This window comes from Liolophura sinensis, chromosome 1 (assembly GCF_032854445.1).
Source record: "Liolophura sinensis isolate JHLJ2023 chromosome 1, CUHK_Ljap_v2, whole genome shotgun sequence".
Classification (NCBI taxonomy): Eukaryota; Metazoa; Mollusca; class Polyplacophora; order Chitonida; family Chitonidae; genus Liolophura; species Liolophura sinensis.
The window spans coordinates 80,073,420-80,089,937 of NC_088295.1; the positions used below are offsets into that span (position 1 = coordinate 80,073,420).

The window sequence follows — 16,518 nt, forward strand, 5'->3', positions numbered from 1 at the left end:
AAAGAAAGAATTCTACAAGGGTAGAACTTGTGTTAAATAAATGTGAAGTACATATATATTACAAAATAATAAAACACGAACAAGACCTTGTGTTAATTCAACAGAGGATAGAGCTGTTCATATATGACACAAGACTTTTGTAGGAAGTGTTTTGTGTGTATAGACCATTTTATAGACCATTGACAAAAATGTGTGAACCAAATATAGTTTTTCCTTGGTTTTATGCGTTATAAAGTTACTATTTGTTTTAGCGTACGCTAAGAAATCAGCTAATATTGCATTCTGTGGTATATTTGATAGGAACAGAGAGGTCATCACGACTCGTCCCAAGAATTAGCCAATCATGATCAGGCTGGGACTGCTGGTGGCATTACTTGCCTTCACCACAGTTGTCGCCGGTAAGATACCGTCTTGTCCATCGATCATTATCTTGTAGATCTTTGATTTTAACTCTTTGAAATATAATAAAATGGAACTTAAATATTTAAGTTAAATATTTACTTCTAGTATCATGCATTTGCAACTTTTAAATGTCATTAAGTTTATTATTGTCTCGTTAAAATTCACCGCGAGTTGCGGAATAAAATGTCTTGAGGCTATGTAATAGTGCCAAATATCACATTGTCAAAATGATGGTGCAGTTTTATGGTAAAAACTACGGGCAGGCTTGTTCCAATCTATACATTCATATAACAATTCTCAGACATAACTTTTCAGTGTTTTCTTGTACGTTTACAAGCTGTTGATATCTCTCTGTCATGCTCATAACTTTTGTAGCAACATAGATGATGCACGTTAATCAAAATCATTTACCGTTAAACTTGTAAATGTGTGTGTTTTACACTGGAGCGCTGTGTTACATTTTACAGTGAAACTTACTCGTAACGCAACAAACAGTTTTTACAGTGCACCTGTTCTAAACTCAGTTCTGTTGCTTCAATAATTTTGACGGACTTAAAACAAACACATTGCTTTCTAGAGGATAGCCTTTGCAGTCTCCACCAGGATTTGTCCTGTGACCCGTTTGCTACGTGTAAAGAGGATGCTGACAGTTGGTGGTGTGAGTGTCCGGAAGGAAGCACGGGTGACGGCTTGAAGACGGGCAATCACACCGGCTGTGTCTTTGGTAGGTCACAATTATTAGGTTATGTCATAATCAGAAACTATAGTTATAGAAAAATGTAACTATATATATATATATATATATATATATATATATATATATATATATATATATATATATATATATAGGGGCCTCCGTGGCTCAGTCGGTTAAAGCGCTAGCGCAGCGTAATGACCCAGGAGTCTCTCACCAATGCGGTCGATGTGAGTTCAAGTCCAGCTCAAGCTGGCTTCCCCTCTGGCCGTACGTGAGAAGGTCTGTCAACAACCTGCGGATGGTCGTGGGTTTCCCCCGGGCTCTGCCCGGTTTCCACCCACCATAATGCTGGCCGCCGTCGTATAAGTGAAATATTCTTGAGTACGGCGTAAAAACCAATCAAAAAAAAAATATATATATATATATATATATATATATATATATATAATATGTAGCATGAGAAAATTATGAATATACGATAATTAGACAGTATCCTCTTAGTCATAGCCGCAAGTGGTATAAATGTAAATTTAAATTCTGGTTGTACACCATAGTAAAAAAAAAGTATCACCTGAAGTTATAATAACCCAAAGGCCTCTCACCAATGCGGTCGCTGTGAGTTCAAGTCCAGCTCATACTGGCTTCCTCTCCAGCTGTACGTGGGAAGGTCCTGCAGCAACCTGCGGATGGTCGTGGGTTTCCCCGGGGTCTCCCCGGTTCCCTCTCACCATAATGCTGGCCACCGTCGTATAAGTGAAATATTCTTGAGTACGGCGTAAAACACTAATCAAATAAATAAATAATTCGATAAATAATTTCTAAAAATAGGTTATTTGATTTTTCCTTAAAGAGATGAACTGTCATAGTTTTGAACGAAGATGTGGTTAAAGAAAACGCTATTTTCGTGTTTATTAAAAGCAATTTCACGATGTCTCACTACTGGGCTAAACCATGAGAGCTACATTAGTTTAATAGGCCCCCAGCTAAAAAATAGCACAGGAACTTTTCTAGAATGAAAACGTCAGTTCTTTTCTTCAAGAATTTGGGACCAGTTGTTCAAGAGCGTATTAAAGTTTATTCCAGGTTTAAATGTTAATACCAGTTTAATCCCAATGTAAAACACATGGTACTTTTGTCTGGCCTAAAGTTAATAACAGGATTACGCCCTAATAAACTTTTTTAACAACTTGACCGTGACTTATATTGACATATGAAACTGTCATGAAGTTAACGTTTTGTGAATAACCCTGTCTATATTTGCTCTGTGTCGCCAGAGAAAACCCCGTGCGTCTTGGATAATGAGTGTCACATATATGGATACTGTGCCGTGGAGGATGGTTCTGTGTGTCACTGTAAGGAAGGCTACGCTGGGGATGGATTCAGATCCTGTGAAGGTAAGAATTAGTCAGGGTTACGAATTCACTGTCTCCGTAAATATCCAGTACCTGTGTAAAATTAACAAACGTGAGTCTTGCAAACCAACAGACAATCCCAAATCGATTTCTGATTTTCTTATTTTTCAGAATCTTACCACAAAAGATATAAAATGAACCACAAAAAATTAATTCTGTTAATTAATGAAATAGTAGATTTTGCCAGTTCATTTTGTCTGCTCCAAGTTACGGTTGACTTGAATGAATTTCACTCTAATCAGATGGATGGCAGTTATCGACTTTAATGATATTATTAAACTTACAGGGATGGGCGTTTGTTGTTTGCCCCTTACGTATAAATACAAATTTTATTTTATATGTTTATTCATTGTATGATGGCGGCCACTTTCATGAGTATTCGTCGAAAACCACCGACCTTTGGCAAGTTATTTTAGCAAGCCTGTAAATAATTAAACTAAGATTTTATGAAGTTTAGACTCAGTAGGCCAAACGCTATTGATATTCGTTGCCCATTGTTCCATTATGAAATCTCAAATACACATGTGTGTATTATAATGTTTGCAACACGTGTCCACTTCGTATTGACATGGGCTGTCAGTTTGGTTGTTTGGGTCTTATGACCTATAGAACCCTATCACTGACATATATACAGCCATGATGAGGGTGCCACATGTTACTGTTGACTGTACAGACAATACAGGGACTATACATGCCTGGTCAGCCCACATAAAAACACCTAGGTTAATGTCATCGGTAAGTTGATCCTATCGATCATGACTCTGTTGAATTGAATACAAATTCGAAATTAAGGTTCGGTATTGATTATATTGTCCGAGAAAGACTATTACAAACACCCTCTTGTACTTCCCCGTCGATGTCGCCTTTAGCTATTTAAGGACAGCCTTTGTGCACAATCGAGCACATTTACGTAGCCCGCGTCAGTTATTATTATTACTACTGTTAATAGTAATAATTTTTACTGTTAATTCTGTTAATACTGTTAATTTAATACTGTTACTTTAATACACTTTTCCTGAAAGATCAAAAGAAATTTACAACTGTCAATTAATATCATTATCCTAATCGCTTTATCAAAAAATCCAAAAACAAATGACTAACAAATATCATTTGAATCTGTTATTTCAATTGTAAAAACATCACCTAGAATCATTTGGCAAAATATTGACAGTTTTGAATCGATATTTTATAAAGAATTATTTACGATGCTAGAAGAAAGCAGTGCTGGTTTCGTAAATGTCCCATTAACATGTGCCCTATTTGAATGATTGTCGACGTATTTATTCCATGCGCTTGTCTGGCTAAAGAAAATGCTGTCCAAAACAATCGTTCACTGAGATTACCAAAATGGAGCTGGAGGTGATCACTTATGAAATAACCCCGAGTTTTTTTCTTCTTATTTGGTAACAAAACAACTAGTGGATCAGACGTTCTACAAATGCCTTTCATAACATCATACCTTTTGCTAAAAATCCCACAAGAGTTTTCAAAAACGATAAACAATACCAGTCTTGGAGAGGAAATTCATGGATTCCTTTCCCCTTTTCACCGTGGTGAATAAATTGACGAAGATGTTGGTGTGGCCCATTGCACACTCTAACCTTCGTTGATTACCTCATTTACACCGGCTTCCTTTACCCTCAACCCCATAGCAGGGATGAAAATTCTTGAAATATGGCGTTAACAAACAATCATATAATAAATGAGTCCTTAAACCATAAAATCAAGATTCTTCAAGATCAAGATTCAAGTCAAGTTCTTTGCAATACAAAAATATCCTGATCCAAACATGGTTCATCCACACTATAACACGTGTAGCATTGTGCTTTATCCGTTTGCTTGACCGCGCTTTAATATGCACCATCTTGTCCAATAAAACGACTTAAAGCAGAATGTAATGGTATCTCACTGTGTCGAACATTGATGACCAATATCCATTAGAGCTAGAACAGGTTATCAGGGTAACGTCCCTTATTTAAGCCGCTGTGAATATACAGCTTATATAGCTGTATTCTTAAAGTTGTATATCGAGGAATTATGTGTAGGCCTATTTGTCGAACTCATGCGTCTTTATTGTGTAGTGCAAAGTATCAACATATGCGGTATTGCCGTTAATAACATCCTGTGTTTATCCTCCCTTCCAGACAACGATGAATGTTCCATGGGTATCTGTTCCCCGGATGCTATTTGCCAAAACAGCCCCGGAAGCTACAGTTGCGCATGCGAAATTGGTTTCGTTGGTGATGGCATTGAGTGCATCAGTAAGTGGTTAATTTTACCTTTTGCAAATCATTTCTTAAATGTCATTAGGTGATGGCATTTAGTGAACCGGTTTTTAATATCACTTATTTTGATGTCCATATCTGGCGTCATGTGCAGTACTACTAAGTAAGAAATTTTACTACCGATTAAGCAGCTGATGACAACAAGAAGTCCTGCCTGGGGTTATGTCGTCGCTAATATAGTCAGCAACACTGTGTGTAAATCATTCCCTTGTCTATTTGTCTGTACACTTGCAAATAAGCAGAAGTGTGTTAAACAACCGAGTGTGGCAGTGTGTGATGCTTTCGTGGTTGTCGCTTTGATGGCATTGAGCGTCACAGTGTGTAACCTTTTCATAGTTGTCGTTGTGACTGTCGTTGAGTGAAGCAGTGTGTATTGCTTTCAAGGTTGTCATTGTCACTGGCACTGAGTGTAGCAGTGTGTAATGTTTTCATGGTTGTCGTTGTGACTGTCATTACGTGTGGCAGCGTGTAATGCCTTCATGGTTGTCGTTGTCACTGTCTTTACATGTAGCAGTGTGTAATGTTTGCATGGTTGCCATTGTCACCGACATTGAGTGTAGCAGTGTGTAATGTTTCCATGGTTGTCGTTGTCACCGGCATTGAGTGTAGCAGCGTGTTATGCTTTCACGGTTGTTGTTGTCAGTGGAGTGTAGCAGTGTGTAATGTTTCCATGGTTGTAGTTGTCACCGGCATTGAGTGTAGCAGTGTGTAATGTTTCCATGGTTGTAGTTGTCAGTGGCATTGAGTGTAGCAGTGTGTAATGTTTCCATGGTTGTAGTTGTCAGTGGCATTGAGTGTAGCAGTGTGTTATGCTTTCACGGTTGTTGTTGTCAGTGGCATTGAGTGTAGCAGTGTGTAATATTTCCATGGTTGTAGTTGTCACCGGCATTAAGTGTAGCAGTGTGTTATGCTTTTACGGTTGTTGTTGTTAGTGGCATTGAGTGTAGCAGTGAGTTATGCTCCTGTTCTCCTGTTCTCGTTGTCATTGATATCAGGTGTAACTTAGTGTAATGGTTCCATCGTTGTCCATGTATATGGCAATAACTGTAGTGCAGTGTTCAATTATTCGTCGGTGATGTTTTCAGTGATATTAAGTGTCTTCGTTCTTAATGCCCCCATCGTTGTAGTTGTCCGTGAGTAGCAGTGTGTGATGTTTCCATGGTTGTAGTTGTCAGTGGCATTGAGTGTAGCAGTGTGTTATGCTTTCACGGTTGTTGTTGTCAGTGGCATTGAGTGTAGCAGTGTGTTATACTTTCACGGTTGTTGTTGTCAGTGACATTAATTGTAGCAGTCTGTAAAGATTCCATCGTTATCGTTGTCTGTGATATCAAGTCAGTGACATTAATTGTAGCAGTCTGTAAAGATTCCATCGTTGTCGTTGTCCGTGATATCAAGTCAGTGACATTAATTGTAGCAGTCTGTAAAGATTCCATCGTTGTCGTTGTCCGTGATATCAAGTCAGAGGCATTAATTGTGGCAGTCTGTAAAGAGTTCATCGTTGCCGTTGTCAGTGACATTAATTGTAGCTCTGTGGAATGCTTCCCTTCTTTGTCGATGTAATTAAGTGTAGACGTAATTGATTAAAGGGCCCCATACACCTTTGTCTCAGATGATATTGGGTATATCTCTTTTAATCTCTTTTCCAATTAAACTGAGCACCTTCACTGCATAAAAACTGTAACTAACGAGCAACTCATTTAAATTTTCCTGAAAAGCGTGAGGTATGTGGCATAGTATATCATAGGGAACACACGTTTTTTCTTTCTGCTGACCAGTTCCATAACCTGTTCTTCATAACAATTACGTTTTTCGCTGTAACGCTTATGCTGAAGTTTCGCTGTGGAAATGACAGTTAATTCTTTGCTCTCTCTTTATAACTACTACTTTGACCCCACTGATTTTTTGGTACTTTAAGACTGATAATACTCCGCCTGTTTTTCAGGAAGCTGTGAGCTGAACCATCACTGTGCTGGCGAGAACAATTTCTGTAACACCAGTTTGTCAGTGTGCCAGTGTCGCGAGGGATTTGAGGGCGACGCATTCTTCGGATGTACAGGTGTGATCATAGCCTTGTCCTGGGTGTCAAAACAGAGATTCGTATACCAATCGTCAGTCATAATAGTCGTTACAGATCAATGCTAACACAAGATTGGCATTCTGTTGTCTTTTGTTTCCGACTTCCAGGAACAAAAGTTGCTGTGTATGGAATATATAAATATTTCTCCTTTCGTAAGTTTGATTAATGCAAAATAAATTTTTTGACTAAAACTAAGTAACATGGATAATTTAAATTTTAAGTATTTTTAATTTATGTGGTCAGATATTGATGAGTGTGACCTGGGGCTGGCTCAGTGCGGAAATCTGATGTACTGTGAAAATCTGAACGGTACCTACGATTGTCCATGCGTAGACGGCTTCTTCAAAGTCGGTGACGAGTGTATAGGTAAGTAGCTTAATCAGCCAGGTGAATGACTTAAGTGCTGATAGATTACTCTTGCAACGATTGATGGACATCACAAAAGCAAAATGTGAAACATTGGTATGTGCTTACTTCAACACAAATGTCAAAAAAACGGACATTACGTCTTTACTCATAATACTAAGTAATCACATCTGAAGATATTAAAACTACCCTGAACATTTCATATTCCCTTTTGTCCTCCAAGTAAATCAAATGCCGGCACCGTGGAAAGATTATTTTCACTTCTGGAATAAAATTGTTTTCTCGCAAATTCTTAACAACTCACCACCAGTCACCTTGGGGCAATGCCGTTTAAGAAACAATAAATACTGACAGAATTTCTTGACATTTGTACTTGATATCATCAGAAATTAGCTTAAGGAACAATGCTAATTAAGCAGATGAGCACCATAGTGTTTGGAAATATGACATATTTCTTCGTTGAACATTTCCATATATAGTTCATTCGGCTGCAATTGCCATGATTAAATGTAAGGCCGGCAAACTAAACCCGTCACATTTATACATGAATGTCATACAATATAAATAAAAAACAGACTCTGGTGTAGAAATCTGTCATTGTCGGGCTTCAATTTTAGGAAAACCAAGGAATTGTAACGATATCAAGATAAGAAATTCCCGATCGCGTGACGGCACCTATGAGGTTGATCCAGATGGACCTGGTGGCGTCCCAGCGTTCGATGTGAGTTTGTGATGTAATGTTGTCACATGAGTTTGTGATATAATGTGTGTGACGTGAGTTTGTGATGCAGTATTTATCACGTGAGTTTGTGATGTAATGTTTATCACGTGAGTTTGTGATGTAATGTTTGTGATGCGACTGTGTGCTGTAATGTTTGTCACGTGAGTCTGTGATGTAGTACACCCTATGAAAGGAAAAAGGCAAACCACACTGTTTAAAGTTATTCAACATGATCCTCTTCATATGGAACCATTATACGTTCCTTACAGAACTTTCACATCCAAGTGATCGTAAATTTCACTAAAATTTTTAATTCAATAATAGGGAAAAACGTTTGGAACGATAAGAGAATTGAAATATCCTTCCAAGAAACAATCATCATTGAAAAACTTATGTTAAGAACAATTTCATGTCTTGTTAAGTGCAAGTCAAAGTTTGTTTTAAAGACTTTGTTATTACCTCTATTCCAAACTGTTCATATTTCTTTGAGACGAGCAATCTCGATACCAACACACACGTTTCCATGCAGGGAACAAAGCCTAAATATAGCTCATTAATTAAAGCTATAGTGTTATTAAGCTTATGCTGACACTGATGATTTCTTTGTACTCCGTCTTTGGTAGAAAAGGCAGTGTTGTTTTACCCTACTACAACTGTATGTTACTTCTCACGAAATTACTAGACAAGTCTTTCGGAAAGACCTGGAGAAACCGATTCACTAGGTCCTTTAGCTGTACAGATAGGGCTTCTGAGTGAGGACCAATGGAGTCAGGTTACTAATACAGTATCCGTGTTTCTCCTCCCACCAGGTTTACTGTGATTTCCAGCCCACATTCGGCATCACGGTGCTGTTTGCGGAGAACACGAATGGAGAATCTGTCAGAAACTACCTGAAGAATAAAGAGATCAAGTATGAGGCGACCCAAGAGCAAATCCAAGCTCTGATGGATTCATCTCCGTACTGCTATCAGGATATGAGGTAAACTGGTATTGGGTGCTTGAAAGACTGCGTGGGTGACTGCCTAAATTAATGAATGAACAAATGACTGAATGGGTGGTCGAATGGTTGTATGAGTAGAAGAGTGATTGAATGAGTGATTGAAGGAGTGATTTGAGAGTCGGTGAGTAATTGAATGAGTGGATAGGCGATTGAATGAGTGAATGAGTGATTGAATGAGTGGATGAGCGATTTGATGAGTAATTCGATGAGTGATTGGGCGAGTTTATGAGTTATTGGAGGGGTGGATGGGCGATTGAATGAGTGGATGGGCGGTTCAAGGACTGAATGACTGATTGAATGAGTGGATGAGTGATTGGATGAGTAATTCGATGAGTGATTGGGGGAGTTTATGAGTAATTGAATGAGTGGATGAGTGATTGAATGAGTGGATGGGCGGTTCAAGGACTGAATGAGTGATTGAATGAGTGGATGAGTGATTGGATGAGTAATTCGATGAGTGATTGGGGGAGTTTATGAGTGATTGAATGATTGGATGAGTGATTGAATGAGTGGATGAGTGATTGGATGAGTAATTCGATGAGTGATTGGGCGAGTTTATGAGTTATTGGAGGGGTGGATGGGCGATTGAATGAGTGGATGGGCGGTTCAAGGAGTGAATGAGTGATTGAATGAGTGGATGAGTGATTGAATGAGTGGATGCTATTGAAGCAGTGGAAAAGTGATCGAATGTATGGATGAGTGATTGAATGTGACTCCTCGCTTTGCTGCTATCTGAATGTTTGGTGAGCCATGAAAGAATGTCTAAATGATTGGATGGCTAAATGATTAGATATGTGATTGACCGAGCGGACGGCTGATTGAACGTGTGGAAACACAGTCTTAACTGACCTAGTCATTAACAGATTTCTCTCATTGCCGAGTTAATGGATCGAATAAATGTTTAAATGAATGCTTCACTAGGTGCTCCGCACACCCTTATGATGTATTGGATGAATATTTTAATGAATGCTTCAGTAAATGGACTGAATTTTTCGCAGGTCTTAATGATGCATCAGCGTGATATTTTCAGTCAGAAGTCCAACCAAAATCCTTTTTTTTGACTTGATCTGCAATGACACGATCTGCAAATCTTGCTGTGTCAGGTTTCGCTGCGGGAGCGCTACGGATTTCCTGAAGGGCCAGACGTACTGGCAGGACGGCAATGGTGTCCGTCATTATTCCTGGGGAGGAGCTACAGAGAGTGGGAAGTGCGTTTGTGGACAGCTAGGCACTTGCGCCACACCCGAGGACAACTGCTACTGTAACGGAGAAGATTCGGGCAAAGAAGACCGTGGTAGAATCATTGACAAGAGCCAACTGCCAATCGTCAAGGTCTATTTCGGTGATATCAAATCAGGACAGCGCGCCAATCTTAAAATCACCAACCTAAAGTGTGGACCACATACATTCGGTAAATATATCACAATGTCTTGAAACTAAACATACGCATAGGTAACGTTCAATGAATGAATGAATGAATAAATGAATGCTTAAATGTTGGAGATCAATATGTTCTTGTGGAAAAATAATTAATTCGTATAAATCAAATATTCTTGAGTACTGCGTAATCTGTACTAATAACTAGATAATCAAAAGATAAAGAATAAAATAAAGAATTCTCTCGAAAACAGATTTAGCTGAGAGCTGCCACGAGTACAAATTCTCCGGCCGCTATTGGATCCGTAAGGACACTCCCATGTACATCGACGTGGATGGACCCCAAGGAAATTGCGACCCAATGCTGGTTCACTGTAACATGGAAAAGTACAAAAATGTTGGCATCACGGTTTTCCACCATCACGAGTAAGTGACATGCAGAGCTTTTTCATCTATCATTATTTCTGAAAATAATATGCATTCTGTAGTCTTACAGTGAGTATGCCATTTACGTCTTCTGTCAACATGTTTTTAGCATTGTCTTTGTTCTATGTAGTGTATATATATATATATATATATATATATATATATATATATATATATATATATATATATATATATATATATATATATATATATATATATATATATATATATCCGAGGCCGCAGTAGTACTGGTTTCTATATGTTACTTTCTATATATCCAAGGCCGTGGTAATATTGGTTTCGCCATGTTACATTCTATATATCCGAGGCCGTGGTAATACTGGTTTCTATATGTTACTTTCTGTATATCCGAGGCCGCAGTAGTACTGGTTTCTATATGTTACTTTCTATATATCCGAGGCCGTGGTAATACTGGTTTCTCCATGTCACATTCTATATATCCGAGGCCGTTGTAATACTGGTTTCTGTATGATAAATTTTATATATCGGAGGCCATGGTAATACTGGTTTCTCCATGTTATATTCTATATATCCGAGGCCGTGGTAATACTGGTTTCTCCATGTTACCTTCTATATATTCGAGGCCTTGATAATACTGCTTCTGTATGTTACATTCTATATATCCGAGGCTTTGATAATACTGGTTTCTCCATGTTACCTTCTATATATTCGAGGCCTTGATAATACTGCTTCTGTATGTTACATTCTATATATCCGAGGCTTTGATAATACTGGTTTCTCCATGTTACATTCTGTATATCTGAGGCTACGGTAATACTGGTTTCTCCACGTTACATTCTATATATCCGAAGCCGTGGTAATACTGGTTTCTATATGTTACATTCTATATATCCGAGGCCGTGGTAATACTTGTTTCTGTACGTTACATTCTATATATCGGAGGCCGTGGTAATACTGGTTTCTACTTGTTACATTCTATACATCCGAGGCCGTGGTAATACTGCTTTCTTCATGTTATATTTTGTATACCTGAGGCTGTGGTAATACTGGTTTCTCCATGTTACATTCTATATATCCGAGACCGTGGTAGTACTGGTTTCTACGTATACACTGTAGTTGAAACATTAGCAATTAACGTTTTATTTGTTAGCTGAAGCCTGGTAATACTTATCTGTATGTTACATTCAGTACAACCTAGGTCAGCGTAATACTACCCCTGTGTTATACTCTGCATGCATAGCGGAGAGTCTGGTAATTAACGTTTCATTCAGTATCTGTAATATGACGACACTGATTTTAATGTTACATTCTATACAGTCAAGGTTAGGGTAATATTGTTTTCTATGTTATATTCGTTATAGCCGACGTCTTAGTAATACTGGTTTCTGTGTTATATTCTAAAGCCGACACCTTGGTGATACTATTCCTGTATTATATTCTGTAGCCAAGGCTTTCGTAATATTGATTTCAATGTTATATTTTGTAGCTGAGACTTTAGTAATACTGATTTCTGTGTTACATTCTGGATCCGAGACCCTAGTTATACAGATTTCTATATTATACTCTGCAGCCGAGACCTTTGTCATATTGATTTCTGTGTAGTAACCTGTAGCCAAAACCTTAGTAATACTCATTTCTATGTTATATTCTGTAGCCCAGGCCTTAGTCATGCTGACTTCTATATTATATTCTGTAGCCAACACTTTATAGTAATACCTAAGTAATACTGATTTCTATGTTATATTCTGCAGCAGAGACCCTAGTTGTACTGATTTCCATGTTACATTCTGGAGCCGAGACCATAGTAATACTGATTTCTGTGTTATATTCTGTAGCCCAAACCCTAGTAATAGTGATTTCTGTGTTGTATTCTGTTGCCCAAACCCTAGTAATACTGATTTCTATGTTATATTCTGTAGCCCAAACCCTAGTAATAGTGATTTCTGTGTTGTATTCTGTTGCCCAAACCCTAGTAATACTGATTTCTGTGTTACATTCTGTAGCCCAAACCCTAGTAATAGTGATTTCTGTGTTGTATTCTGTAGCCCAAACCCTAGTTATACTGATTTCTATGTTGTATTCTGTAGCCCAAACCCTAGTAATAGTGATTTCTGTGTTGTATTCTGTTGCCCAAACCCTAGTGATACTGATTTCTGTGTTATATTCTGTAGCCCAAACCCTAGTAATACTGATTTCTGTGTTGTATTCTGTTGCCCAAACCCTGGTAATACTGATTTCTGTGTTATATTCTGTAGCCCAAACCCTAGTAATACTGATTTCTGTGTTGTATTCTGTTGCCCAAACCCTAGTAATACTGATTTCTATGTTATATTCTGTAGCCCAAACCCTGGTAATACTGATGTCTGTGTTATATTCTGTAGCCGAGATCCTGATAATACTGATGTCTCTGTTATATTCTGTAGCCGAGACCCTGGTAATACTGATTTCTATGTTATGTTATGTAGCCGAGACCCAGCTGTGGTACAAAACTCTGGACGGTTAGACTTTGATTACCAAATTCCTTCCCAGTGTCTGAGAAAAGCCGTGGATAACAGTGCTTACTGCTCCCAGTCGGCCTACTATCAGTGCAAGGTAAAGGCAGTAGCCTGCCATCTCCTGCAGAATGTTCCTTTCTGTTGTTTCTATTGATATCAATTCTTCCTAAGCTTTATATTCTAAGTTACTTCTTAGTCAGAATAATGTATATGTATTTTGTTAGAACAAAATTCATATTGCCCACATAAAGCTAAACTTTGTCTGAACTAAAATCGCAGAAGACTTTTCGTGGCAGAAATGTTGACAGTTTTGACTTAATTGTAATTTTTCAATCGACTCTGCACGAATCGCTCTGTTAATCTGATTATTATGACGCAACGTTTGGGTTTCCATTGCTTTGTGGAATCTAAAGTTGCTTGGTTGTAAAACTTCTCTTAGCCAGTTAAAATCATTAATATACGTAAACACGTGTCATTCCTGCAATGACTTTTGCTTTTTTGTCAGAACTCTCGTCTGTACAACAATGGTGATGTTAAGGGATACCTGGGTGGTCTTGACGGCCAGCCCATTCCGTTCTTTGCCGGTGGGATGGGCATAGAAAACATGTGTGGATGCGGGGTGAGCGGCTCGTGTGAGGACCCCTCCTACAACTGTAACTGTGACATCGCTGACGGCAAGGAGAGAATCGACCAGGGAGTCATGCACGAGAAGGATTATCTCCCCATTAGCTTTGTCTCCTTCTCCGAGATCGGAGGCAATGCTACCGGAACATACAGTGTCGGGCCACTCCAGTGTGCAGAAAAGCAATTCGGTAACACAGTATTTTCGTTAGTCAAAAAAGTTCTGCTCCTGTCATTATTTGAATCACAATAAGCGCAAAAATTTATCTACCTTGACCATTTGATCTTGTCCACAAAAAATCGAGAACATTTTTTTTGTTGATATTTTGCTAGCGTAAACATTCTCCTGTTTATAGAATGTGCATGCGGTGTATTGTTAAGCGTACTGTCTACAGCATTATGTCCATTGTCTTTGGCCCATATGACATATTTAAGCATTCTGTGTAACTTTTGCCAGGCATCCCACCGTCGTGTTTGGCAGTACGAGCTGATGGGAACACCCTCAACCACAATTACCTGATCGACCCTGACCAGGGATCAGATATCCAGAAATACAGTAAGTTTAGGAAATCGGCCGTGTTCCAACGTAGCATTCCTAAATACAAGTCCCTTACAAACAGTAGAAAGTGTTGTCATACGGTGAAATTTCATGTTATTGTCGTTTTATTTTATGTCTCTTCTAGGAGTTCTCATAAAAATACATAAACCAAATTCAAAAGTATCATGTCGTAAATGACAAAATGTAAATTTGTTCATTTATTGATCTGCCTTAATGTTGAAAAATTAAAATTTTCATTTAATTTACGGGTACAGAGAATTTAATCACCCAAATTATGTCATAATATTAAAACGCAAGACATTTGGTACAAAGTAATTAAGCTTACTGTAATATTGGATACAACTGCGTAAAACATAAAATACGGACCTTTATATTATTCATTTGTAACAAATCGCTTTCCTCATAGGTTAATAATCCATTTTGTCGCCTTTTCTAGATAACGTCGAACCTTTTAATGTGTACTGCGAATTCAGTGATGTGGGAATATCAGCTACTACAATTGTGTACCACGAGAATTGGAATGTGGTATGTCGAAATGGCAAGCTAGCCTGCTCGAGTTATAGAAACGTCGCTGCAGTCATAATTAAGTCAAAACTAACTGATGTACATGAAGACTGCCCGAACATTAATGGCAATCATATATTTGTAACTATTCGTTTAATGACCATTTGGGTGCATCAAAGAAAACGGAAGCTTGTAGACTTGTATCTTTGAAGAGTAATTCACGAATCATAGTTATGTCAACTTTCAGGACAAACATAATCCTAATAATGCTAACAGCGTTCGACTTTTCTTCTTACAGACAATGCTAACAGCATCTGACTATATCATCAACTACAAGTATTACCTTCTAGTGAAGAAGCAGATCGAGGCCCTAAAACGCACGTCAGCGTACTGCTTCCAGGACGTGACCCTGGCCTGTAAGAAGGCTCATCTACACGTAAATGGTAAGAGGCATGTAGTACTCACGTAACGAGTATAATTCTGGACTTACCAAGTACTTAGAGTAGCTTTGGTTCCATTTTTCCGGATGAAGTCAGAATCTAAACGTCATATACTCTCAATACAGAAAGCTCGTGTCCTTTAATTATGTTATTTCATTTGTGTGGTGTAAATGTGCTGTATTCAACTGAATTCCTGGCTGATAGAAATTCCAAGATTTCCAACATTGATTCACACCAAAATCCTATCAACTGTTCACTGTGTTTTTCAGGAGTTGCCAATTTTGACTGGAAGGACCTGGACTTTGCTGTCCACAATTACTTCCACGGTAACGGTGCTGGGCAGGGCTGTGCCTGTCATGACACTAACAACTGTACAGGGGGTGGGCTGTGTAACTGTGACGCACAAGATGAGCTTAAGAGGTACAATACTGCAATACTTCACTCATGATTCTGTCCATGTAACAAGGTGTTGGGTTACATACAACCCACAAACTTTTCTTTTGACGGGCTATTTGGTTTGTGTGTTTGTATCCCAATTGCACACCAACATCTAATGTAGAATGCAGTTCCTATAACCAGTGCCACAATTCTGAACTTCTATTAAGAATAGCCAGTGCGTAGTTTATACCTTTTATCACGAAGTCGCTTTTCTCTGTTTAATAGGTTTGACTACGGCGTGTTGACCAACATGAATGAAATGCCAGTGATTCAAGCTGTGTTGAGGGGATTGACTGGCCTGAGTGAGGCCGATCTTACTGTGGGGCCTCTTATTTGTACAGGTAAGACTAACTTACGTGGTATATTATCCGTATTTACCTGTGTTGGGTACAACTCGCATGTATTCCTTTAAGGCTGATTTACCTAGTGTGCTGTCCGTGTTTTCCTGACTCTCAGGTCTCCTGTCTGCTCAGGTAAAGTAATTTACCTGCTGCAATTTCTGTATTCGTTTAAGGACTGTATAGCTTACTTTGAGGTCTCATATCTGTTCGCCTGAGACTAGTTTTCATTGTTTATCACTGATTAATATATGAAGGGCATGAACCTGAATCCCGACCATTCACCTTTTGTGTTATTCACCTTTTGTGTCATTCACCTTTTTGTCATCTCTTTAAACGTTGTTATCATTATAGTTACAGATTATAAATACAATTCGT

At 38.4% G+C, this 16,518-nt stretch overlaps 1 protein-coding gene across 1 annotated transcript in view; it reads left to right on the forward strand.

The window, feature by feature from the left end:
* The first annotated feature begins 2,455 nt into the window (after window positions 1–2,455).
* LOC135474810 (uncharacterized) overlaps window positions 2,456–16,518 on the forward strand; it is a 42,747-nt gene continuing 28,684 nt past the window's right edge. Inside the window, exons 1-15 of the mRNA XM_064754410.1 lie at window positions 2,456–2,493; window positions 4,656–4,772; window positions 6,739–6,852; window positions 7,117–7,239; window positions 7,857–7,960; window positions 8,770–8,939; window positions 10,064–10,371; window positions 10,592–10,763; window positions 13,211–13,337; window positions 13,746–14,052; window positions 14,319–14,417; window positions 14,857–14,945; window positions 15,223–15,367; window positions 15,634–15,784; window positions 16,028–16,143. Coding sequence (XP_064610480.1) covers window positions 4,673–4,772; window positions 6,739–6,852; window positions 7,117–7,239; window positions 7,857–7,960; window positions 8,770–8,939; window positions 10,064–10,371; window positions 10,592–10,763; window positions 13,211–13,337; window positions 13,746–14,052; window positions 14,319–14,417; window positions 14,857–14,945; window positions 15,223–15,367; window positions 15,634–15,784; window positions 16,028–16,143 — 2,125 coding nt within the window. The 5' untranslated portion in view covers window positions 2,456–2,493; window positions 4,656–4,672. The remainder of the gene's footprint in view (window positions 2,494–4,655; window positions 4,773–6,738; window positions 6,853–7,116; window positions 7,240–7,856; window positions 7,961–8,769; window positions 8,940–10,063; window positions 10,372–10,591; window positions 10,764–13,210; window positions 13,338–13,745; window positions 14,053–14,318; window positions 14,418–14,856; window positions 14,946–15,222; window positions 15,368–15,633; window positions 15,785–16,027; window positions 16,144–16,518) is intronic.